This window comes from Labrus mixtus, chromosome 4 (assembly GCF_963584025.1).
Source record: "Labrus mixtus chromosome 4, fLabMix1.1, whole genome shotgun sequence".
In the NCBI taxonomy this organism is placed as follows: domain Eukaryota; kingdom Metazoa; phylum Chordata; class Actinopteri; order Labriformes; family Labridae; genus Labrus; species Labrus mixtus.
In genome coordinates this window covers 23,049,900-23,072,292 of record NC_083615.1, presented here as the reverse complement: position 1 = coordinate 23,072,292, position 22,393 = coordinate 23,049,900, and the positions used below count along the sequence as shown (strand labels likewise).

At 38.7% G+C, this 22,393-nt stretch overlaps 1 protein-coding gene across 1 annotated transcript; it reads left to right on the top strand.

The window, feature by feature from the left end:
- The first annotated feature begins 1,470 nt into the window (after positions 1 to 1,470).
- Positions 1,471 to 22,104, top strand: ric8a (RIC8 guanine nucleotide exchange factor A). Its single transcript, XM_061036445.1, has 15 exons — positions 1,471 to 1,755; positions 7,359 to 7,406; positions 9,730 to 9,943; positions 10,963 to 11,096; positions 11,195 to 11,275; positions 12,849 to 12,948; positions 13,176 to 13,363; positions 14,604 to 14,698; positions 14,780 to 14,930; positions 16,343 to 16,438; positions 17,503 to 17,647; positions 17,767 to 17,911; positions 18,165 to 18,284; positions 19,629 to 19,788; positions 19,871 to 22,104. Exons 1-14 carry the CDS (start codon positions 1,660 to 1,662, stop codon positions 19,768 to 19,770), a joined length of 1,755 nt encoding a protein of 584 aa, XP_060892428.1. The 5' UTR covers positions 1,471 to 1,659; the 3' UTR covers positions 19,771 to 19,788; positions 19,871 to 22,104.
- The last annotated feature ends 289 nt before the right edge of the window (positions 22,105 to 22,393 follow it).

The following is a 22,393-nucleotide window of genomic DNA, read 5'->3' as shown; positions in this document are numbered from 1 at the left end:
CCAGTTCCAGGCTAACAACAGAGCTTGCCTTCCTCACCAGCTTGATGAGGCTGCTACCATTTTTACTGCCACCCCACCAGCACACCGCAGCAAAGAAGAGTGTGCTGGCCACACAGACTGGTAGAAGGTGTGTATATTTTAAGCATTTGAGAGGTTGGATATCTGATGAGCTAAAAAAAATTAGCTCATCAGGTGGTATGTTTTCACAAGGAGTTGTATTGCAATTCCCAGGGTCATCAACATTTGATTCTTAATTGACTCAGTTTGTGGTCCTATAGGAACTGTCTTAATGACACATTTGTGTTCAAGTGATTACAGACTGGTATACATACAGAACATAATATCAGAAACATTTTCACCTTTTAAAAATTGATATAGGCCTACTTGCATATTACCCTCCTGAATTGGGCATAATACCAAATGATGAGGTATGTTGTGATGAAAGGGTTGTTAATAAATCTCATGGTTCTTGAAATAAGTATGCACAAGTAAGAAAAACATGTCATTTAATATAAAATCTTGTATTTACTGAGTTTGAATAGGGGACATTAGGATTTTTAGCAAGAAAAGCACAAGATAAAGTACAAATGTTCACAATAACAACTCAGTAGTTGTCCTGAGGGTCAAAACACAGCATTTAGGTACAACAACATGTCAGTTGTTTTTTCAACAGGTGATCAAATACAACCCACTCCACCTCTGGAGCCATGAAAGATACTGGCCCTCACTTATCAATCTGGTGTAGAAACCAGGTATAGGAGAAAAGCTGTTGAGTAAATGCAAACAGAGTGTAGACTAATGCATATAGCCTATAGAAAAGTAGGTGTTGGCATTTACAAGCATAACCAATTTGAGAGGCTTCCAGGAAGTGTGTACACTCTCTCAATAATGTACATGCTGAAAACAGTTTACTTTACTCCCATTCATGCATTTTTTATAGCCTATTTGAATACAAAATTAAATTATAAAAAAGTTGGTAACAGGTGTAAATGTTGAATCTTTTTTTAAGTAAAGGAGTTAGTCAAATATTTGATCTAAGGCAGCATTAAGGTTTATGTGAAAATAATGAATAGTTAAAACTTTACTCAGCCTATTAGGCCTTAGTGTTTTGATGTATTTTGATGTTGAATATGGACATTGATATTAAAAATAATGACTGATTAGGGCTTTGATTTTTGAGTCATCCTTCACAATTACAGTTTTCAAATTGGTTTGACTCACTCAAAATATATTTTCATTTGTTGCTGGAGAATGTACGGAGCCCATCCATGTCACCTCCAGGGCTCCGTAAGAATGATCTTCTATTTGAACAAAAGCAATTATGGTGTTTTTCTTTACTTTACACAATACTGAAAATGTCTAATATAAAAATGTAAAAAAATCAAGGCAAAACTTTTGTTATTATTGTGAAAAATGAAATGGATATGCACTTCCTTCCGTCTTTCCCTGTGACACCTGAACGCAGCACTTGACTCGCACTAATCCTCTCGGTTAATCGCCTCTCGCCGGCCGGTGGGGGTTCAGACACCATGCAGTCAGCTGTGGGTGGAGACGAACCAAAGCGTGGACTGTATATCTGAGTGTCAAAGTGACGCACACACTCATACACACACAGGCTCCTGGTGTGACGGTGATTCAGGAGGAAAGCTACAGAGTTTAATGGCGATGAAGATGGATTTAAATGTCACCATTGAGCAAATGGAGACGGGGGAGCAGGACGCTGCTCTGAAAGCTCTACAGAGCTACAACAAGGAGGTAAACATCATTAGAAGAGAGCTGTTTATCAAAACATTAAGTTTGTCATCATTGTTTAATTACCTTTAGGTCAGCTACAAGCACAATTTAGATCCTAATTATTGCATCACCTTGCAGAATAGAAAGCATCACCTCTGTTAATAAGCATTAGCCTAACCAATAGCAAGTGTCCTGCAGCTAATTATGTATTACACAATTTGCCCTGGATTAACAGATGATTATTTATGATAAGCCTACGAGAGAAAACTGAAGATTTCAAAATTAAACTTTGAATGTTTTTAACTAAACCACTTTCAAAGCTGCATTATAGTTCTTGCCACTTGGGGGCAGCAAAAAAAAAGCTGTAAACAAAACCCTGACATACTACCACTTTATAACACTAGGCTATTTACGAACGTGAGGTTACAGTTTTCAAAGTCATTTTTTTAGAATGAGTGTTAAAACCACTGTGATGCACAATTGATCAGTCATCGCTGGCCTTCATCGCGCTGTAAGGCCCGACACTGTCTCTCTAAAATTAGTGTAGAAGTAATCTGGTCACAGTTGCTAAGTACTTCTTCTATTGTGTTTCCAGTCTCATTTGTACATAATTCAGATGACAGAGCATTAAATGTTCCTGACTGAACAGGTGTATCATAAAAGAATAACAAGGTGTATTTTTTTATGGATGTTTATTTCAGATATTGACAGGCAGGAGACAGACTGGAAAGATCATGAGAGGGAGACAGGACCTGGGTCAGAATTAAGCCCTTTCAGCCAGAGCTTCCTTTGATTGTTCAAATGTTCACTTTCTCAGTATGAATGTGGCACATGTGGACAAACTGGGTCTCCTCTTTATTGCATTTCATTGCAGTTTGCGATGTTGTCGCACATTTTCATGTTGTGATGACTCAGAAAACGCAGTTTATTCAAACTAAAGTGTTACAGCTCTAGTCAGAATCTAACTGCAGTGAGGGATCAGCCTACGCATGTGATGTGCACTTAACCAGCTACTTATACGCCTAGAACTTGTCTTTTTCAAGCACCATGAATTTTGGAAAAAACTAAAGTGAGCACAGAAACTGTAACCACATTTTAACTCAAGTCATTCATCATTATGCTTTATTACAACTTTAGTCCTGTTTGTGTAATTTAAGCCTTTATTTCTACCAATGATCAAAACCAGAGCACTTTCTAAATTCTGATAATATGTTGAAATAGCAACGAATCAGCCAGTCATTGAGAGTTGGCTGATAAATCAATTTTATGGATTCATTTGACTGATTTGGTTGAAGATGTTTGAAAACTTAATTTAATGTTAAATTTGATAATAATGTTTTGGAGCTTCAATCGCTCCTGTAGCTACCATTAACATGAGAGTTCTCTTCAGTCTCAGGTAAAATGTCAAAATGGAAGGCATTTGCTAATTGCAGTTAAAAGTAAGAAGTTCTTTGCCATGGGTACAAGGAGTGCGGGAGGTCCCAGGATAAGTTTGCAAAGTGTAAGATGAATGAGGACAAATGGGTCCCAGGGCAGCTCCATATGTGCCCTGAGTGATGGGATGTCAATGCGTCCTCAGTGCGTCCTGGGTGTGTTTACACCTGTAGTAAAGGCTGCCCACTGGTTGGTACCAGGTGTAAACAGGTCTACTGACATGCAACTCTCCTATATCTGCCACATTTACAGTTAAACATTATCTGGAATTCTGGTGCTGCAACTGCGTCTTACATCAGCAGTGCAGACATTTTTTTAAATTGGCTATACATCAGATTTTTAAAAGTTTTTGTGAGTCTAGTAATGAAAGTCTGAATAGAACAACTCTGAATAATCTCACCTCCAGTTGTTTATGAAGGAAAAACGTTTTCTAGTATATGTTGAAATACTAAAAAGAGCATTATAACATTAAGACTGCTCTCGTCTCCAAACTGGACCAGTCATAATGATAAAAGAAAAATCTTCATAGACAATAAAAGTGTATAGGAAAAACTTGGTTGTAAAAAACATCTCATGTGAGGAGTTTTAAATTGAATATGAAAAAATTGAATCTACAAAGCAAACAAGACCATTACTATAATGATTTGATTCTTCTTCTTCTATACCTGTATGTATTTTTACACATGTACAAGATCAGACGGAGCAGATGTATCGCTTTGTCCACAGGGGGCGCCAAAATCAACACAAACCAAAAGTTCCTTACAGCTTTAAGTTGAAACATCCATCCATCATCCCATACCCCTTTTTTTGTTCGGGGTAGTGGGGTTCTGGAGCCGATCCCAGCTTGGGTGAGAGGCGGGTATACCCTGGACTATCCGCCAGTCAATCGCAGAGCTGACACATGGAGATAGACAACTAGCTTCACACATTCACACCTACAGGCAATTTAGAGTCACCAACTAACTTTACGAGCATGTCTTTGGACTGTGGGAGGAAGAAGGAGTACCTGGACAGAACCCACGCGGGCACAGGGAGAACATGCAAACTCCACACAGAAAGGCCCTGTACGACAGGGATTCGAACCAAGAACCTCCTCGCTGTGAGGCAACAGCACTAACAATGCCTAAGTGGAAACACATTAATGCTTATGAAAACAGTTGTTATGAAAAAATAAAAAAAACATGAAATTCAACCATATTGGTAGACGATATAAAATATAAAAAATGTGTGTGCACATATGGAGACGTCATCCTACTGATGCATTGTTGACAGTAATGAGCTGTTATTTACTCCTGTGAATCCATCTTAAAAACTCTAAACTTTGAATATTAATGGACGAAGCCTTAGCGACGTCACCCATCATCTGTTCCTGCAGGGGGCTTTGGAGTCTGATCGCTGGCTGTTGCCATGCTGGAAATGCTGTCTCACCCTAACTTTCAGTCAACCTAATGACAGGCGGGTTTTTAAGCCTCTTGACAAGCTGTTACATCGCGTCTGCCTGTCAATCAGGTCAGCTCCGTGCCTTATTGAAAATGACGTTTATCCTTCATAAAATCAAAACAGATGAGTTTCAATAATTCAACCGATGTACGGTGTGTGCCGAAAGAGACATGAGCTAATCAGATCTATTTCATGTTTTGAACCAGGCTGTAAAGAAGTTCATTTCTGCTGTAAAAACGGACTTTTTGTACTGGGTTTGTATGTGACTCGTGGTACTTCTGAAGCCAGCCTCATGCTGCGGACCCTCTATGAACTGCAGGATTTTGCACTTCCGCATCAGCTTCATTTTTCATTATTGGAGGTTGCCACTTGCTTAAAGCACAGTAATAATATTATCAGTCCTGTTCATTTTGTGAAACAAGCATGTGAAATAGCCTGTGCAACCTTGCTTCTTATGTGAACTTCAAACTTGTTCTTACGTTTTACTATTATATAGGTCGAAACTGCAGCGTGAAAAAAAGTGTGAAGGAGAAAAACACATTGAAAGTAGGTCGCACAGATCCATGAGACATCCTGCATCTAATTAAACTTCAGTTCCCACTAAGAGCTCAGCCAGGCGCTTTCAGTAATAACCCTGTGTAACCATCGCAACAACTATATGCTTCATCTTATTAACAGCGATGGTCATGGTGTTTCCTGAGGCTCAACATTAGATTTTCATTTACAGGTAGATGCTGATGAAAATGTAGTGATGATCCCACCAAAAAAAAGTGTTATTTGAATTATTTACATTGATCTGAGGATCCATAACAAATTCACGGTTATGGCATATTTGTAAAATTTCCAGATTATCAGCAATTATTTTAGCATGTAGTATAACTTAAAAAGATGTATCAATATGTGAACTTATTGACCACAGGATTTCCTGTCTTTGTCATGACAGGGAGTGATCTTTGTTAGAGTTGCGTTTAAGAAAATAGAGCCTTCCACTTCAAAGAAAGTGTGCTTTGTGTGCTTAATTTGCCACTAGCCGTCCGCTAGCACCAGGTGAGCCCTGCTTCCTAAGAGACTTTTAGCTGTGTGGGAGTCGATCATGAAGGCAATAGGATTAGATTCAGTGATACACAAATAGTCTTCTACAGGCCCGTCAAATCCTACTGTAGCTCAGAGCTCTCTGAGAAGAGGAGCTTAGTGCTGCAGAGACTCTGCTGCTTAATCTGCATCGTCTTTCTTTACTGATAAACCTGCCCCAGTATGTTCAGGTGTTTCTCTGCTGTTAGCTAGTCTGCTCTCATTCATTCTAAGAACCCGGTTGCACAGATGTAGATTAGTGGAAGGGATGCAACAATGCACAATGAATGACTTCATTTGGACTGAATGTGTTATTTTAATGTTTAGAGTTTTTAACATACATTATTATCACTGAAAATTCTGGATTCTGATTGGATGCTCATTGTGGGATCAGTTTTTTCTTAACCAATACCAATATTGCACACATTTTTATTTAACGAATATCAGACTCTGTCATCTATAATCAACATTGACTCATATTGATCAATATCGAATTGAATCGATGGGTATAATGGTCATGTTTTGATACCATTTTAATGCCTTCAGATGAAGCTCAAGCTATCTGATAGCCACAGATTAACAGGTGCCAATCAAGCGGTGAAAAGAAAAAACTGCTTTTCAGATTGTTTGAGGAGGAACTTTTTGAAGCAGAGGTATTGTGTTAAGACATGGACATAGAAACTGTGATATGGCTCATAAATGTTTGTTGATTTATCTCACTTCACATCATAATAATTATATCGCAAATTCGACTCGTACTTTTCCAATATCATGCAGACTTTTCACCTGGACAGTTTGACCTCTATGACATATTTTAATGTAGTAAAAATCACAAGTTCATACGAAGACGTACCTAAATGTTTGCATTTTAAAAATCTTTTTAGCTTATTTATTTTTTCGACTCATAATACTCGATTGTCACCAGTCTTGTTTCAAACAACAGTAAGGATCCTTTTTTTAAGTCTCTGGTACACATGCTTTACTCCCTGCTCCAAACAGTACACAGACACAGTTAGAGACAAGCTGCTGAACATAGTGCAGCAGTTAGAAGCTAATGAGACAGATGAAGAACAAACAAGACGTAAAGGAAAGTGAATATTTGACACAAAACAACTCAACAACAATTCATGCTTATATATTTTTCTGTCAGGTGGCAGGTGGGCAGGAAACTCTATTATAAAATATGTAAATGTATTTCTGTTCTGCTGACCCCAAGTGAACAAGACAAAACAATGCAACGGTAAATTAGATGTAGACTTGTTTAATGCTTCTATATAGCTCTGTTTTTAAAAGGGTTAGGGTTTTAGTTTCAAATAGTTTTAAAGTTTTTCTTTTTTAATACTTTGTCAAATAGAAAAATATATTTTCAGACCCTCTAAAACTTGTTCAAGTGGAAATTTTAAGCAACTTGTCGTTATGTTAAGTCTTTCCTATGTCAGAGTTGTGATGCACTGTCAGCTGACACATTTTAAAAGAAATGCTGACAGCTGGAAATAACATGGACATGTTAAAGCCGCCCCCCCCCCCCATTCCATAATAATTATGTGTAAAATAGTGCACATTTACAAGATTGCTTGACAAAATGTCTTCCAAGTGTTTTCCTTATTCTCTTCGTCTCTCTAATGTTTGTTGCGTATATCTTTGTTTTGCTTTTTCAATGTGCCTTTTCCTTCCTTTAGATGAACCAGTGCTTCACATTCAGCACAGAGGAGGAGCAGGACAGAGAGGTATAACTAACCCTTCAATCTCAACATTGACTCCAATATATTTCCTTCTGTTCATAAAATGACCCTTACTTCATGTCTTGAGTTGAAACAAGTTTCTCCTGATGGTTTCCTTTTTAGTCCGTTATTGTGGTTGATCAAGATTTTTTGCAAAAGAAGAAATGAAGGTGTTCTTTTGAGCCTCAAGCTTTTCAGAAAGTTAAAATGTGTAGAACATGTGTTAAGTCTACTCTTCTGTTTGAATTGGCAAAGAGCAACATTGTTTGCTTCTCTCTGAAAACAAAACCCAGAGTTAATCAGAGATTTAATAAAAAAATGGCTTATTTCCCCACATTCAAAAAAATCACTATCATGTTGTAAAATGGGGATGATTCAAGGAAATTAAGAAATTGATAAATTAAGACGGCACTTGCTTTTTCAAAGAAAAATGTTAAGCCCATTAGGACCACATGGAAAAAGTGATATGTCAAAAATTAAAAACAATTTCAATTGTTTTCACCGATAAAATCCCAAAACAGAAAAGACCTTTGTAAAAACTATCCAGTCAGAGTATTATCCTGATTTTACTTCATATGTACAAATCTAATTTTGACAACCTCAAAGCAGACAATGTCTGGTGACCCCCTGAGATCTTTGATGCAGCCCTGAGTGGGGCCCGGACCCCAGGTTGGGAACTAATGCAATAGGTCATGCAAAGGATTAAAGTGACATCAAAACCCAAATCATCACAACTGAACAAGTCAGACGAACCAAGAAAGCTGGAGAAGGATGTTCTATTGTTTATAGGGTTAGGGTAACCAACCCTTTTATATATTTAAAAATAGACCACTTATAGAAGCTGGTCATTTTACCCCCCATCTTAACACATTGTTAAAGTGACAAATGAAGAAAAGTTTGTGAGTCTAAACCGTCATAATAGCCAGGGACAGGACACTAACCATGTTACCTTGCCTGAAAGTCAAAAGAAAAAAAAAATTGCCCGTTGCTCTGGCCTAACATGTAAAAACGTGTTAGTGCCCTCCAGGTGCCCTTCCAGTAAAGAGAACGTGAAGTGTTGTTACACGCAACTTTCTGCCCCGCTCTCACAGACGGTGTGAGTCCACTGGTTTGAGTCTAGAGGCAAAAAGGCTCGCTAAGTATCTTCCAGGGTTAAGATTAGTTCAGGTGCAGCTTATGTGCTTTTGCGTGTCTTCATTATCCTACAGCCATGTGCACAAACTTAGCATATCTGCACTCCGACTGCAGGAAGACATTATGCAAGACAGCTCAGCAGACATATTTATCAGTGTCAGAGTTAGCCACCTGCACCTGGGCTCAACATCAGCCAGAAATCACAGGTGACTCTGAAACTGTTTGAAATGTCCCTTTACTGACAGAGATTCACAAAGTCCTATTTTAAGCCTCATATTCCCTCTCGAAGGGCCTCTGTGTCATAGATAATTCATAATGTATGTAAAATAGTCAGACAGGGAACAGATTAAATGCAGCTTATACTCTGCGAGTACACGGCTCCTGCTGCAGAGAAAATGATGCATCACGTCAAGAGATTAAAACTCACAGACTCATACTGCTGAAAAATTCATTCGTTTTTCATTGCAGTTTTTTTTATAATATTAAAACTGAACATAGCATACGTTTCACAGATTGACAGATTGAGAGGGAGTTTATGTAAGGAGTCAAGTGTATGAGACTGCTCTTTTTCACAGTGTTTGTGATGTGTAATACCATGATGTAAACCAGGGATTCTCAAACTTTTTTGGCTTGTGTACACGCTTTCAGAATTTCTTTCAGCCAAGTACTCCCTTGTCCGGCCAAGAACATTTTTCGTCTTCCACCTCATTTTCCCCAACTGATTTTATCTACCTCGTTTCAACAACCTGTTCATTTTTATCTTCCTGGCCGAGCTCTTGTTAGCATGCAAACGTACGTGCTTGCTCGCTGAACAATTCACGTCAACAGGCGGGAGGCCCTCTGGTTGAAGCGGCTCTGCACATTATCCTCAAGTTGGAAATAGTGCCCTATTTGATGTTGCACAGAGAACATGTGCTGTTAATTAAGTTGTCTTGAATCAGTGTATGTATTTTCCTATAAATCATTCATTTGGCTTTTACACTTTTTTTTAAATGACATTTGTCATGTACCCCTAGGGGTACACGTACCCCAATTTGAGAAACACTGATGTAAGCAGTGTTACTTTTGCAATAACAGAATTATGCACTTTGCATCAAATCTTGTGCACCATATAAAGAACAAAACCCCAAAATAAATACACAGAAATCTTGATGAATACATTGAGGTCTAACCTGACATATTTTCTGCATCACAGCGTCTGGGTGAGTTGGTCCTTGGCTTCCTGAACAGGGAGTTGCAACCTTCCTGTCAGCTGGCCTGCTTAGAAACAGTTCGAATCCTGTCCAGAGACAAAAACTGCCTGAATCCTTTCATCAGCCACTCTGCCATGTCCACGCTCGCCGGCTACGCTGGCATCGCTGTTGAAAGTTCTGCCATATCTGAGTGCACCCAGCAGGTGGAGGGCCAAGGTAAGTCCACTTTGTGCCGCTCCTGTTCAGTTGTTTCTCCCATGAAAGGCCCTTGAATCCCCTGTTTTTCAAATACATCATTCCACTTTCTGAATCCGAAGCATGTTTCCTCAATTCAGCAAAAATGTTTATCTAGTTTTACAACTTTACAATGTTGGGATTCTGTATTTGGCTCTGAACGCAGCTTAAACTATGGGTGACCTAGGCTCAGTACTGTCCCTGAACAGCATGAGTAGACACAGATGGACGAATGAAGCGTATGGTTATCCTATGAAGCCTGTGTGGACATGATGTACAAACATCAATATGGCTCTGTTTCATGACATGAAATTTCAAATTTCCAAAAAGCAGACATGCAAACTATGAGAAATAAAAAACTGTATTTGATGATTTAGTCACTGCGACATCACCCTTTCCTTAGTGAGCTGCTGACTTACAGTAAGTCTTCAGTTTGTCAATTTGGCCATCACCATGTTGTTGTTTTTTTCTGACATGAAGAAGCATTTCGGGTTAGAGGATGGAGCAGGAGGGAAGTGGAGAGAGTTTTAAACAAGAGTCAGGGCTAGCTTGGCTTGCGTCAGTAATTCAAGGCAACTGTGACATCATTTGGATTCTAATTTTAGCTAGTGGAAAAAAAAAATTAAACGAAATGTACTTCTTGAAGATAAGCCAAAACGATCCCTGTAAGAGAGAAGGTTCAGGACACTTCCATATACAGTATGCTTCCTTTTTTAAACCAGGAAGCGTTCACTGTCTCTTGTTTGTAAAACTATGTTACCAAGTGGACACATTGGTGAACAATACAACGATGATTTAATCATACCTCATGAATTGTATCTTGATTCAGCTTTGACTTACTCTGATTACTGAGAGCAAAATGAAATCATCTTCTTTCTCTACATCCTAATGAACAAAGAAAGAATAATAAGGCAATTAGCAGTCCCTTCACTTTTTATGAGTAAAATGTTCTAAATATAGGTTGATGTATGACTCTACTTTGCTGACCTTTCTCTTCCCAGAGGAGGGTGAGGGAGGGGAGGAAGAGGAGGTGAGAAAGGAAACCTCTCAACCTTCAGAAAACGCTGACCAGGAAGTGATCTCTGAGGCTCTGAAGTCTATCTGTAACATCCTGCTGCACAACCAGACAGGACAGGTCAGTATGCAGAGCTACATTTATTAATGTATCAATGAATGTGTGGCTGAATTTATGGACTAATGCGTTGATGGGGATGTCTAATGGATGGATTTCAGGTGGTGGCAGCAGATTTGCAGCTGATAAAGGGTGTGGCAGAGAGGCTGAAGCAGAGTCATGATCCCACCTGGAACCACGAGGTATGGATACCAGGAACTCTTTGTTGATGTTTGAATAAGCAGTAGTGTGAGTGTTAACCTGACAAAATCACGTCTTTATCTATTTGAGGGTAAGATTGTGCCTCAAACAATTCTGTTTCTGTTATGTTGATAATAAAACCTAAATGTCTCTGCTGTTGCATTCAAAAACAATTGTTAGAATATAAATATCTTTTTGTGAAGACCAAGTAACACTGAAACATGAAGTGTATCATTTCAGTTTCCAAATGAAGGCACCAGTGTGATAACTGGGTTCTGGTTAAAGTCCAGGGTGTTGCTGTTCCTCTTCTCTGTGAGGGACAAGCATTGCTTTTAAAACCCTTTTTCAGTTAACCTCTGAGCAGAACCTTTGAGATAAAGTCACACATATTTGCAGCTAACACAGCACTCAAAAAGCCGAACAACACAATTTCCTTTTTGATTTTATGCCAATATGAAAACTTTGAACAGAATATATAGTGCCGAAAACAATACTTGGGGTGATTTAGAAATGTTTTCATCGCCACAGCATCTGTCTGTAGCCCATGTCGCAGAGCACAACAGCTGACTGGTGGTTTGTCCACGTTATAAATGTTTGATCACGTATAATACTGTTAAATATCTACATTGATAAACTCATGGTGTTAGAAACAGCTCTCTGGCTGCTTTTGCACAGTAATATTTGTTTAAAAAAAAGAATCCGCTGCACAGTAGACATGGAAACGTTTAGTTGCATTCCATTATATCTTTACTGTATTGGCAGCTGTTTCAATATTTGTTGAAAAAATCATCGGGCTCTCCAAAGAACTATATACACAGACTGGCCAAGCAGCCAATGCTTGCTTTTGGTACTTAATATTTATATTGATCTCTACAATTCTACAATTCATGTAGCATACACTTTTATCCAAATCTACATACATCTGAGAGTGAGAACAACACAAGCAAGGATCTAGAGAGGAGTAAACAGAGTCAGTAAGTGCAGACGAACAGCTTTAAGTCCGATCAGACACACAGGTGCCGACTGAGCAGTGCACAGAGCCAAAGCACAACAGCTGTTCTTGAGAGTTCTCATCAAAACCATCCTAAAATCATCATTACCAAACAAAACCATGGTCATCATCATCATCAATATCATCATTATTAATATCACAAAGTGCGTAGGTGTTCATGAAAGAGCTGGGTCTTTAGCTTGTTCTTAAAGGTGCAGAGGGACTCTGCAGATCGAATGGCGTTTGGAAGTTCGTTCCACCACCGGGGGGCGACAGAGGAGAAGAGTCTAGACTTAGGATCCTGTAGTGAAGGTTGGATCAGACGCCTTTCATTGGCAGAGCGTAGGGGATGGGAGTTCAGACCTGGATGATATAGTTTAGGTAAGGAGGAGATGTTTTTTGACTGAGTTATAAATTGATGTGAGCAGTAACTGGGAGCTAGTGTATGGAGATAAACAGCGGAGTGACATGTGCTCTTTTAGGAAGGTTGAAGACCAGTCGTGCTTCTGTGTTTTGGATCATCTGCAGGGGTTTGATAGAGCATGTAGGAAGTTCTCTTTCATGTGTTTGATGTCTCTGTCCAGGTGCGGTTCTTTGACCTGCGTCTCACCTTCCTGCTGACGGCTTTGAGAGTGGACACGAGGGCACTGCTGGCTCAGGAGCTTCACGGCATCAGGCTGCTAGGTAAATGATTTCCTCTGACCCGGAGGACCAACCTCATCTCTGTAGGTTACTAGTCTCAAAAGTAACTAACGCTGAGAGAAAACTAACCCTCTAATTCACAGATGTTTGTAAAGCCTGGGAAGTCAAACAACCTGTGATAAATCTTTAAAAGGGCCCTGTGAAGAGTTATCACACATAATTAAGCTAAGTTAAAAGATGACATCTTTCCTGTCCTGTATATTTTCCAGGTAACCAGTTAGATGCCACACTTGGTCTGTGTTGGCCGGATTCGCTGGAGACAGCCCGGGCCGGGTTTGAGGGGGTCCCACCTGAAGAAATGCCCCTGCTGAGCAGAGAGCAGACAGAACTTGCCATGGAAAGTCTGAAGATACTATTCAATATCACGTTTGACACAGCCAAGCGCAAGGTGGACGAGGTACTGAAGAAAATCAGGCTCCTTTTTTAAGTTTAATGTGCTAGTATAGTACATATCAAAATGTTTGCTTACCATATTTCTGGGTCCTGTGACATTTGGATGCCCAGAGGTGTCATTATTAGTCAGACTTCATGGGGATGTGTACTTCGGTTTCAAGTTTGTTGCCGCTAAGTTAAAAAAAACAAAAAAAACTGGGAATCAAAAATTCAGTTGAAGTAGGAATCGATTCTGACTCTACAATATTTCAGTTGAATTGAAGATTTTCTACAAATTCACTGCTACCATATCAATAATTTAGCCTGTTTAAAATGTAACAATCACCATTATGCACAGTTTGTTACGAGTAAGAGGAAGACAAGATGCATTTGTTTCTCACTGAACATATGTTTCAAGTTTGTGGGCTACTATTAAAACTCTACTAAAGACACTTACTAGTTGTCTTAAACGTATACCTTTAAATGTCATAGTGGGCTGTCTGGATGAGAATTGCCCCCAAAAAGTGTGTACTTTAATTATGCTGGTTGAAATATTGATTTTTCAAGAACTAATCTGAATCTAACTTTTGTAAAAACAAAAACAAAAAAAACAGCCAGATCATTTTCTATGATAAAGAAGCACAATGTGATATTAAATTGACAGAAACTGACTTATGTTAAAAGTAGGATTAATTAGAATCATAGATCACTCTACTTGTTTTATATAAAAAATAATTCACATATCAGCACATGTTCATATGAATGAATTACTGAGGGGATCCTATGTATTTTATTTAGTCTCCATTCTTGTCTTTTTTAATGTTCTTCCTGAGTCTCTTGCTTAATGGTTATGTAAAGTTATATTGTAATACCATATTCTGTTTATCTAGTAATGTGTACTTTTGCCTGTACTATTTTTTTTATAAAAGACACAAGAGTTCATTCTCTGGAGAAGAGTTTGCCCAATTTATGATGTCATCATCAATGACCTATTTCTAACAGTCACCTACCCCTACCTCTCCCTTAGAGAGTTCATCTTATATCTGGCTGCTGTTTGTGATGATCATACCTGAAATGTTTATGCTGTCCTATGAAGGGTTTTACTTCCTCTGTTTAAATAACAAAAAATGACACAATGTTAATCAGTTTCATCTGCCTGTTACACACAAACATGCATGAAAAAAATATCTTATTCTAACAGAATAACACTGATGATAAGGGTTGTCCTTATAGCATGTGAACAACACATGTTTGTTTGTGTGCAGGAGGAGGCAGCAGAGTACAGACATTTAGGTGCCATACTGAGACACTGTCTGATGAGCCTGGCAGACGGAGAGGAGCGCACCGAGGAGTTTCACAGGTAGTAACAAACATTCTTAACCTGTGTGTCTGTTTCTAATAAAAGCATCTCCAGTAACACCACCTGCTCTATTTTCCACAGCCATACTGTAAACCTACTAGGTAACCTCCCTCTGACGTGTTTGGATGTCCTGTTGATGCCCAAAGTGCAACACGGCTCCATTGAGTACATGGGCGTCAACATGGACGCTGTCAGCATGCTGACGGCGTTCATGGAGAAAAGACTGGACCGGGTAAGACAAGATTCAGCGTTGTGGGTGTTTTAAAAAAAACATGAATGACATTAAACAATGGTTACAATGCAGTATATTAAAATTGATACAATACATTTTTGAGTAAAAAGCATACATGGCTTGTTTTCTTTGGGATTAAATGAAAAAGGCAGATGGATAAATTACTGTGATATATAATCTGAGACTTCGTCACTAGAGGGAGCTGTTTGTTAACTGTTACAAGTTGGCTCCTACTTACAACAAAAGAGGAAGCTCACACAAACTTCACATTCACAGGGTTTTAATTCAAACATTAACGTAATGTCATGAGTGTATGGGAGAGTGTATCTTGAAGTGTGTGTCAAGAATAAGAGTCAAGAGTCAAAAGGATCAGATGGAGAGCTGCTGTGTCCCCTCGATGTCTGAGAGTCAGAGAGAATGCTCAATCTGCAGCCTTCTTAAATACAGGTGAACCTGGGAGATTGGGTGGTCTGAATCCGCTCTGATAACCCTGGCCTTCACTCCACCTAAAGGCAACCAGGAAAACAGCACTCTAGATGAACAGATCACACAGCTATACAGGACAACCTCAGGGTCGTCACGTTACTGATGAGTTAACATGGTTTTAACAGTACAAAGAGAACAGGTTTTTTTGTTTCAATTCTGAAAAATTCCACATGTTAAAAGAATATTTATACATTTTGACAAATGCAGCTGACTATTTTATTAATACAATAATAATCAGTGTACTAAATGTTCCTGTGAAAGAATGGTGGAAAGTAACGTATTACATGTATAGGTTTGTAGGTCTTGTTCAAAGTTAGGAGGGTAGGAGTTCAACATCAAGTCAGAGAAATGTTTCCTGTTCAGCCTGCAAACCACAGCCATGATGAACAAGAGCAAAACAACAAAAACATCATACAAACAATAATCTAACTCAGCAAAAAAAGAAAAGAAAAGCTGACTCAGCCTAGGTAAATAAAACTCGTACAAAAGACACTTAAAACACACAGATTCAGCAAAACAGGGACAAATGTATGGAAGAAAACATAACAAGGAAAATACTTTAAACCAGTTATCCAGATTGTTCACTAAAAGTGGCACAAACACACACACAAAAAACAGTGATTACACATTTATACATTTGTAGACAATTTTCAAGCATGGACAAAAATCAATGTTTTATATAGTAAGCTTGGACTGGTATGACTGTGTTAAATAAACGTATCAAATCTGATAACGTATATATGCTGATGATACATATTTGTGACAGTCCCATATTGGCTGAATAATATTATCCAAACAGTTCACTAGGTATCTAATCATGTTTATCAACGTCTGTTAACTCTGGATTATTTCTCAAAAACTGACATGGACGTGTTTGATGAAACTCTGCTGATGAAATGATAACAGTTTGTTTGTCCATTTTGCAGGGACATAAGCTGAAGGAGACCCTCCTCCCCTCACTGAACCTGCTGACTGAGAGCGCCCGCATCCACCGAGAGACCAGGAAGTTCCTCAGGTCAAAGGTCAGCCCTGGACTGAGACAAAGCAAGGCCTTTCTCTAACCTGTCCCTCCTAACTCACACTGTCTGAAATCACACACTCCTCACTATATAGTCAATATGCTGTTTTTTAGTGGTGACTGAATACTGAGTATGCATTATCGTATCCTGTATATTCCAACTCATTGCATCCCACAATACATTGTGAAAAGTAGTGTACAAAAGGTGGTCACTCTTCAAGCTAGTATATACCATCAAGCATTGCGGTTCATAGCTTTTTGCGAGCGCCAAGTGGTGACCAGTGTGAACACACAACACAGAAACACAGTAAAGTCAATATTTGGTGGCATTTTTACTGAAATCTAGAAGTTTGTTTACTAAAGAATAAAGGATTTTAAACAGAGTAATGATAGTTTGTCCTAATGCTGATGCAGGCACAAGTAGTGTTCAGTACAGTTTTTTAATTGTGCCAAATGAGTGCACCTTAGTCCATTACATATACCAACTTTAGGTTACCATGGTTTCATGTCACTCAAATAATAATAGCTACATAAATAACAGCGAGACAGACTCTTTAAAAAGACTCCATCTAATGAGAAAAAACTATTTTTTTTGGTGGCATTGTTTTCTTTTAAATCTGATTTTTCTAAGATGATAAGAAGTCACTGAATATTAAAACGGTTAAACCAAATAAACATGCGCCATTTCCACGGCTAGAATGGTAAATGAGATGTAAACTTTGACACTTACAACATCAGTATGATATTCATTTGTGTCTTATATAAAGCTGTGTATTGGTAATCACATAGAACTTCCATTTATAGAGCGACTCCAGAGACAAACAATAACCCACGTTAAAGATGTTCAACAAGTCAGCAGCGGTGCAGACTCACTCTTGAAGGGTTTAACAACCCACTCCGACTCAACACTCAGCGGATTTGGACGGCACTTTACGTGATGGACCCTACATATGAGCGTGCAAACGGAGTGTAGGGAGAGGGTGTAGGGAGCGGTTTGAGAAAGGCCAGATGTGTGATTACTGAAGGTGTTTTTGTGGCTCAGGTATCATGTATGTATGTGTGCTTTAGGTCCTGCCCCCCCTGCGTGATGTGATCAACAGACCAGAGGTGGGTGGAGCTCTGAGGAACAAACTGGTTCGTCTGATGACACACATCGACACTGATGTCAAGGACTGTGCAGCTGAGTTCCTGTTTGTTCTCTGCAAAGAAAGCGGTGAAGGAAAAATCTGTTCATTTTCAAGAACTCAAATTGATTTCAGTACATTTCTTAAAGCATGGCTTCATATCACATCAAAACTGCTACAGTATATTAACAGTTTGTATGTCTTCCAGTTTCAAGGTTCATTAAGTACACCGGATATGGTAACGCTGCTGGTCTGCTGGCTGCCAGAGGACTCCTGAGGGGGGGCAGAGACTCAGGGAACTACTCTGAAGATGAAGACTCTGAGACAGAGGAGTACAGAGAGGCTAAAGCCCAGTCAGTACCAATACAACAGTGTCTGATGTAGAGAAATGTACTACTGCCAGCTCAAACAATCAGCTGTTTGTATCCACAACAATAAGTAACCCGAAAATCCATAATGGGTTGATCTTATAACACCAGCATCCCTCTTTAGCTTTGACAGATAATAAAGATAAAGATAACTTAACTCTGCATTTCAGTGACTTAATTTAAAAATGATGCTTTTCTCTGCTCTCCCTCTAATTCTCTCTCTCTCGTCTCTCTCCAGTATAAACCCGATAACAGGAGTTGTAGAAGAAGAGCAGCCAGACCCCATGGAGGGAATGACGGAGGAGCAGAAGGAAATTGAAGCCATGAAGCTGGTTCACATGTTTGACAAACTGTCAAGGTCAGTAAAAGCAGCAAACACACACACACACACACACACACACACACACACACAAACACACACACACACACACACACACACACACACACACACACGCTGAGAATGTGCAGGTTTAGCTCTAGCTAGTCTATTAGTTAAAACAAATAAAAACATGACATTTATTATTACTAACTTGACTGCTGAACCCTGCACATGTTAAACTGGCACTAGAGCATGAATGTTCTTCATTTTGAAGCCTTGGGTCACAATATGCTGCTAAACTTGAAGAGTTGGAATTGAGGACATGTTGACCAATCGCTTCGAAGTGATCCGCAGATATTTATTGAAATTATTATTATTATTACAGCTACTTTCAAATAATTGATTATCCATCAATTATCTATTCCGCTTTTTCCATTTGGGGTCACAGGGGGCCTGTCATTGGGTGAGAGGCAGGGTACACCCTAGACTATCCGCCAGTCAATCACAGGGCTGACATGTAGAGACAGACAACCAGCTCCCTCTCACATTCACTGCTACGAGCAATTTAGAGTCACTAATCAAACTAACCAGCATGTCTTTGGACGGTGGGAGGAAGCCGGAGTACCTGGAGAGAACCCATGAATGCACGGGGAGAACATGCAAACTCCACACAGAAAGGCCCTGTCCGCATGGGCGGCTCTAGGCAGGGGTCAACAGGGGCCAGTGCCCCTGTAACACTGAGCTTGGTCCCCCCTGTGGCCGCCCCTCCAAAAGGAAGAGCCCCCCTCATAACACATACATAGTATTTGACTCAACAGCCGGACTCACAACCTTGTATTAAATACTGTTACTGAAACAAATATAAATCATGATATTTTATGTGGTGGTATTTATGATTTATGATGTGCGCCATTATTTGGCATAATATATATATATATATATATATATATATATATTTTTTTTTTTTTTTTTTTTTTTAAATGCGATCATCTTTGTCTATTTTTCACCTGGGTTTAATGTTCCCCTCTGACAAAACAACTGGCCCAGTTTGGCCCTCTCAGTAAAAGTGGTCTAGAACCGCCACTGTCTGTCCGACAGGGATTTGAATGAGGAATCTCCTTGCTGTGAGGCAACAGTGCTTACCACTCCACCACTATGCAGCCCAATAATTGATTAATTTAACTATAATTTGCTTCATCAATAAAAACAGTATTTTCTAAAATTCAATGTATTGTGACTGAAAATTAAATGAATGAGTTGACAAGAATAGGAATCTTCAAGTTGCAAGTACTGTACACTGTTTCAAAAACGAATTCTTACACTGTTTTTAATACTACCACAGACATGCACACAGCATCACATTTCATTTATTTCTTGTTTCAGGAACAACCTGATCCAGCCAATGCAGCTCGGTATGGATGGGAAGTTGCGAGCGATGACTCAAGGTGATCTGCATAACCACTCCCACAATCCTGTGCTCCAGCCAGAAGAGCCGACCAACTCGGGCAGCGAAGACGAGTCTTAGAAACTCTAAAGCATAGAGGTGACCGGAGGGGCAAGTCTGTTTAGTCATTTAAGGTCTTCATATGTCACACAGTCCAAACTTTTCTTGCTTACTTATTCAGACAAGAGGCAAGAAAAATGAAGACAGCATGGAGTACATGGAGGCAACTTAAAGGACCATGTTACCGGTTTGATGTCTACCTTCCTCTCACTGGCAGTTCACCAGTATTTAACAGCTGACCACTTCTCAAAGAGCACCGTCAATGTGTAGACATGTTTCACTTCATATCAGGACACTGATAAGATGATTCAGAACATTTATAATACAAACATAAACCTCATCTGCTTCACAAAGGTAGAGTGTGTTTGAATAGACCTCATCACCTGCATGTTTGAGAGGACTACTGATCACTGCGCTGATTCACGGCAGGCAATTCTCAAGATATTAACAATGAGCTGAGTATTGAGTCAAAGGAGCGCCATAAAAAAGATAAGATAAGAAAAGCTATGCTATGTAAGGAAAATAACTTTTTTTTATTTTTCCCTGTTATATTTTATCATTGTGTATCTTAAAAATAGATTTATATTTTATGCACATAGTACATTCATTTGTCTATTTTTCATGTATATTTTTCATGTCAGTTAAGAATTGTAGGTTTTTTTTTTTTTTTTTTTTATCATCACATTATTTATTTTACTCCTTCACTGTTGCTTTGAGGACTCATTGAAGCTCCAAGCTCTCATTCAGCCGCTCTAACATTGACATATATGCAGTGAAGAAGAATATTGGAAAATATGAATATAAAATGGATAAATGAACAATGAGGATGAAATAATTGGTCATAAGAATTCATATAAATGTACATTTTATTTTTATGTTGGCTTATTCAGCTGTATTTCTTTTTATGACTCTCCTTTGACTCTTTATCTGTGGTCTCACATCACCTCCTACCTGACATCCAAACAATTCACGTCAGAAGGAAAGTGATGTGTTTGTGTATGGATGAAAGTTTAGATCTTAGACTTTAAAATAAATTTAGACTTCTAGATTTCAACCCAAAAGAGATTGAAAGTTACATTTGACAACCACAACAGTATAAAGTTTTTCTGAACAACATCTCGGCCTCTGTGTTACTCGGGGTCGTCCACAGACCTCACTGTCAACAGTCTGAACTCAGACCTTTTTTGAAATTGAAGTGGTTGATCACACATTTACAGTTCAGCAGAAATGATATTATCACACTGGGTTCACAACATAGACTTCTTCATCACAGCCTGCTGCTATATTTCTCTGTTACTCTTTTTTCTTTTCAACAATAACAAAAAGAGAAAATTAGTTCACAATCCGACAACAGGCCCCTCTAGCCAGACAGGACAAACAGAGACTCAACAAAAAACAACAACAAAAACCTAGACAAACAATACACCATGTACCTGATCCACATACAGAATAAACAGCATTCATCATTTATCACCAATCAATGAGTCAGGTCAGGGCCCACAGTTCATTTAACAGATCCTCCCTCCAAGCCTTTCTCTAAGTAACCCGCTCATAGCTCCTGATTGTATTCAATACCTCGATCCATTCTTTAAAAGTGGACGCAGTGGATGATTTCCAGAGGTGTAGAGTTATCCTACATCCTGTTATCAGAGCTTAACGGCACCATCATTTTTAACGTTTTGACATTTCAATGTTTTCCGGCAGCATTCCCAACAGATAAACACTTTGATTATTAGTCCAATGTAATGCAAACTCTTCAATTTTGAACCACGAAGGGATGTTGGTTGGAGGAAGATGCAATTAGGACAAAGAGAATGACATCAGTCTATTCTTGATAAAACTAACCCCCCCGATTGAACATAGATTTTTTCCCCCTACCTTATTACATTTTATTTAATTTCATCTCATTATATGTTTTGATTAATTAAAATGTCTACCAATCAGGGACATGTTCAGTTTAGCCTGCTTCTGTTACTGAACTGAGAACGTGTTTCTTTGAACTTTGTAGGATTATTTTGAGATGAAGATGAATGTCACTTCTACTCTTCATGTGAGTTGAAGAAAATGTATGAAAGTTAGCCAAAGAGCTGTATTTTGAGTTTGTGATGATGACATATTTTTGAGAGAAAAAAACAACTGAATTTTAGATGCCTGTTGTTTTTCATAAAGCCCTTCAAATGTTTTATTTTTAGAAGAAACTGCAGACAGAAAATATCTCATTTTAAAATGGAACATAAAGAATGTAAAATCTGAAGCATTGATATATGAGAATTAAATGTATTATCCTTTATATTGTTATTATATAGCTGCCAACTTTACCACAGACTGTAATATACATTAAAGGTATGTAAATGACACGTGGCTCTTGTTGTGTTTGTTTAAAAGGTACAGTGATAATCTGACAAGTGCTTTCCTTTACTTTCAAGATCGGCACTCATTTTCCTGCAGACTGTATCGTTTGTAGTGTACGAGTACTGTCAACCTGTTAGGATGTCAAGTGTCCAGTGCAATATATTTAAAAAGTGGTCAACCATAATATAGTGCATTTAAAAAATACACAAGGGGGCCATCAATGAACAGGAAGTGTTCAAGTCTTCAGGTTGAGTCCTGACCAGATGCTTTTAAAAGCTTTTTAACCGCATCG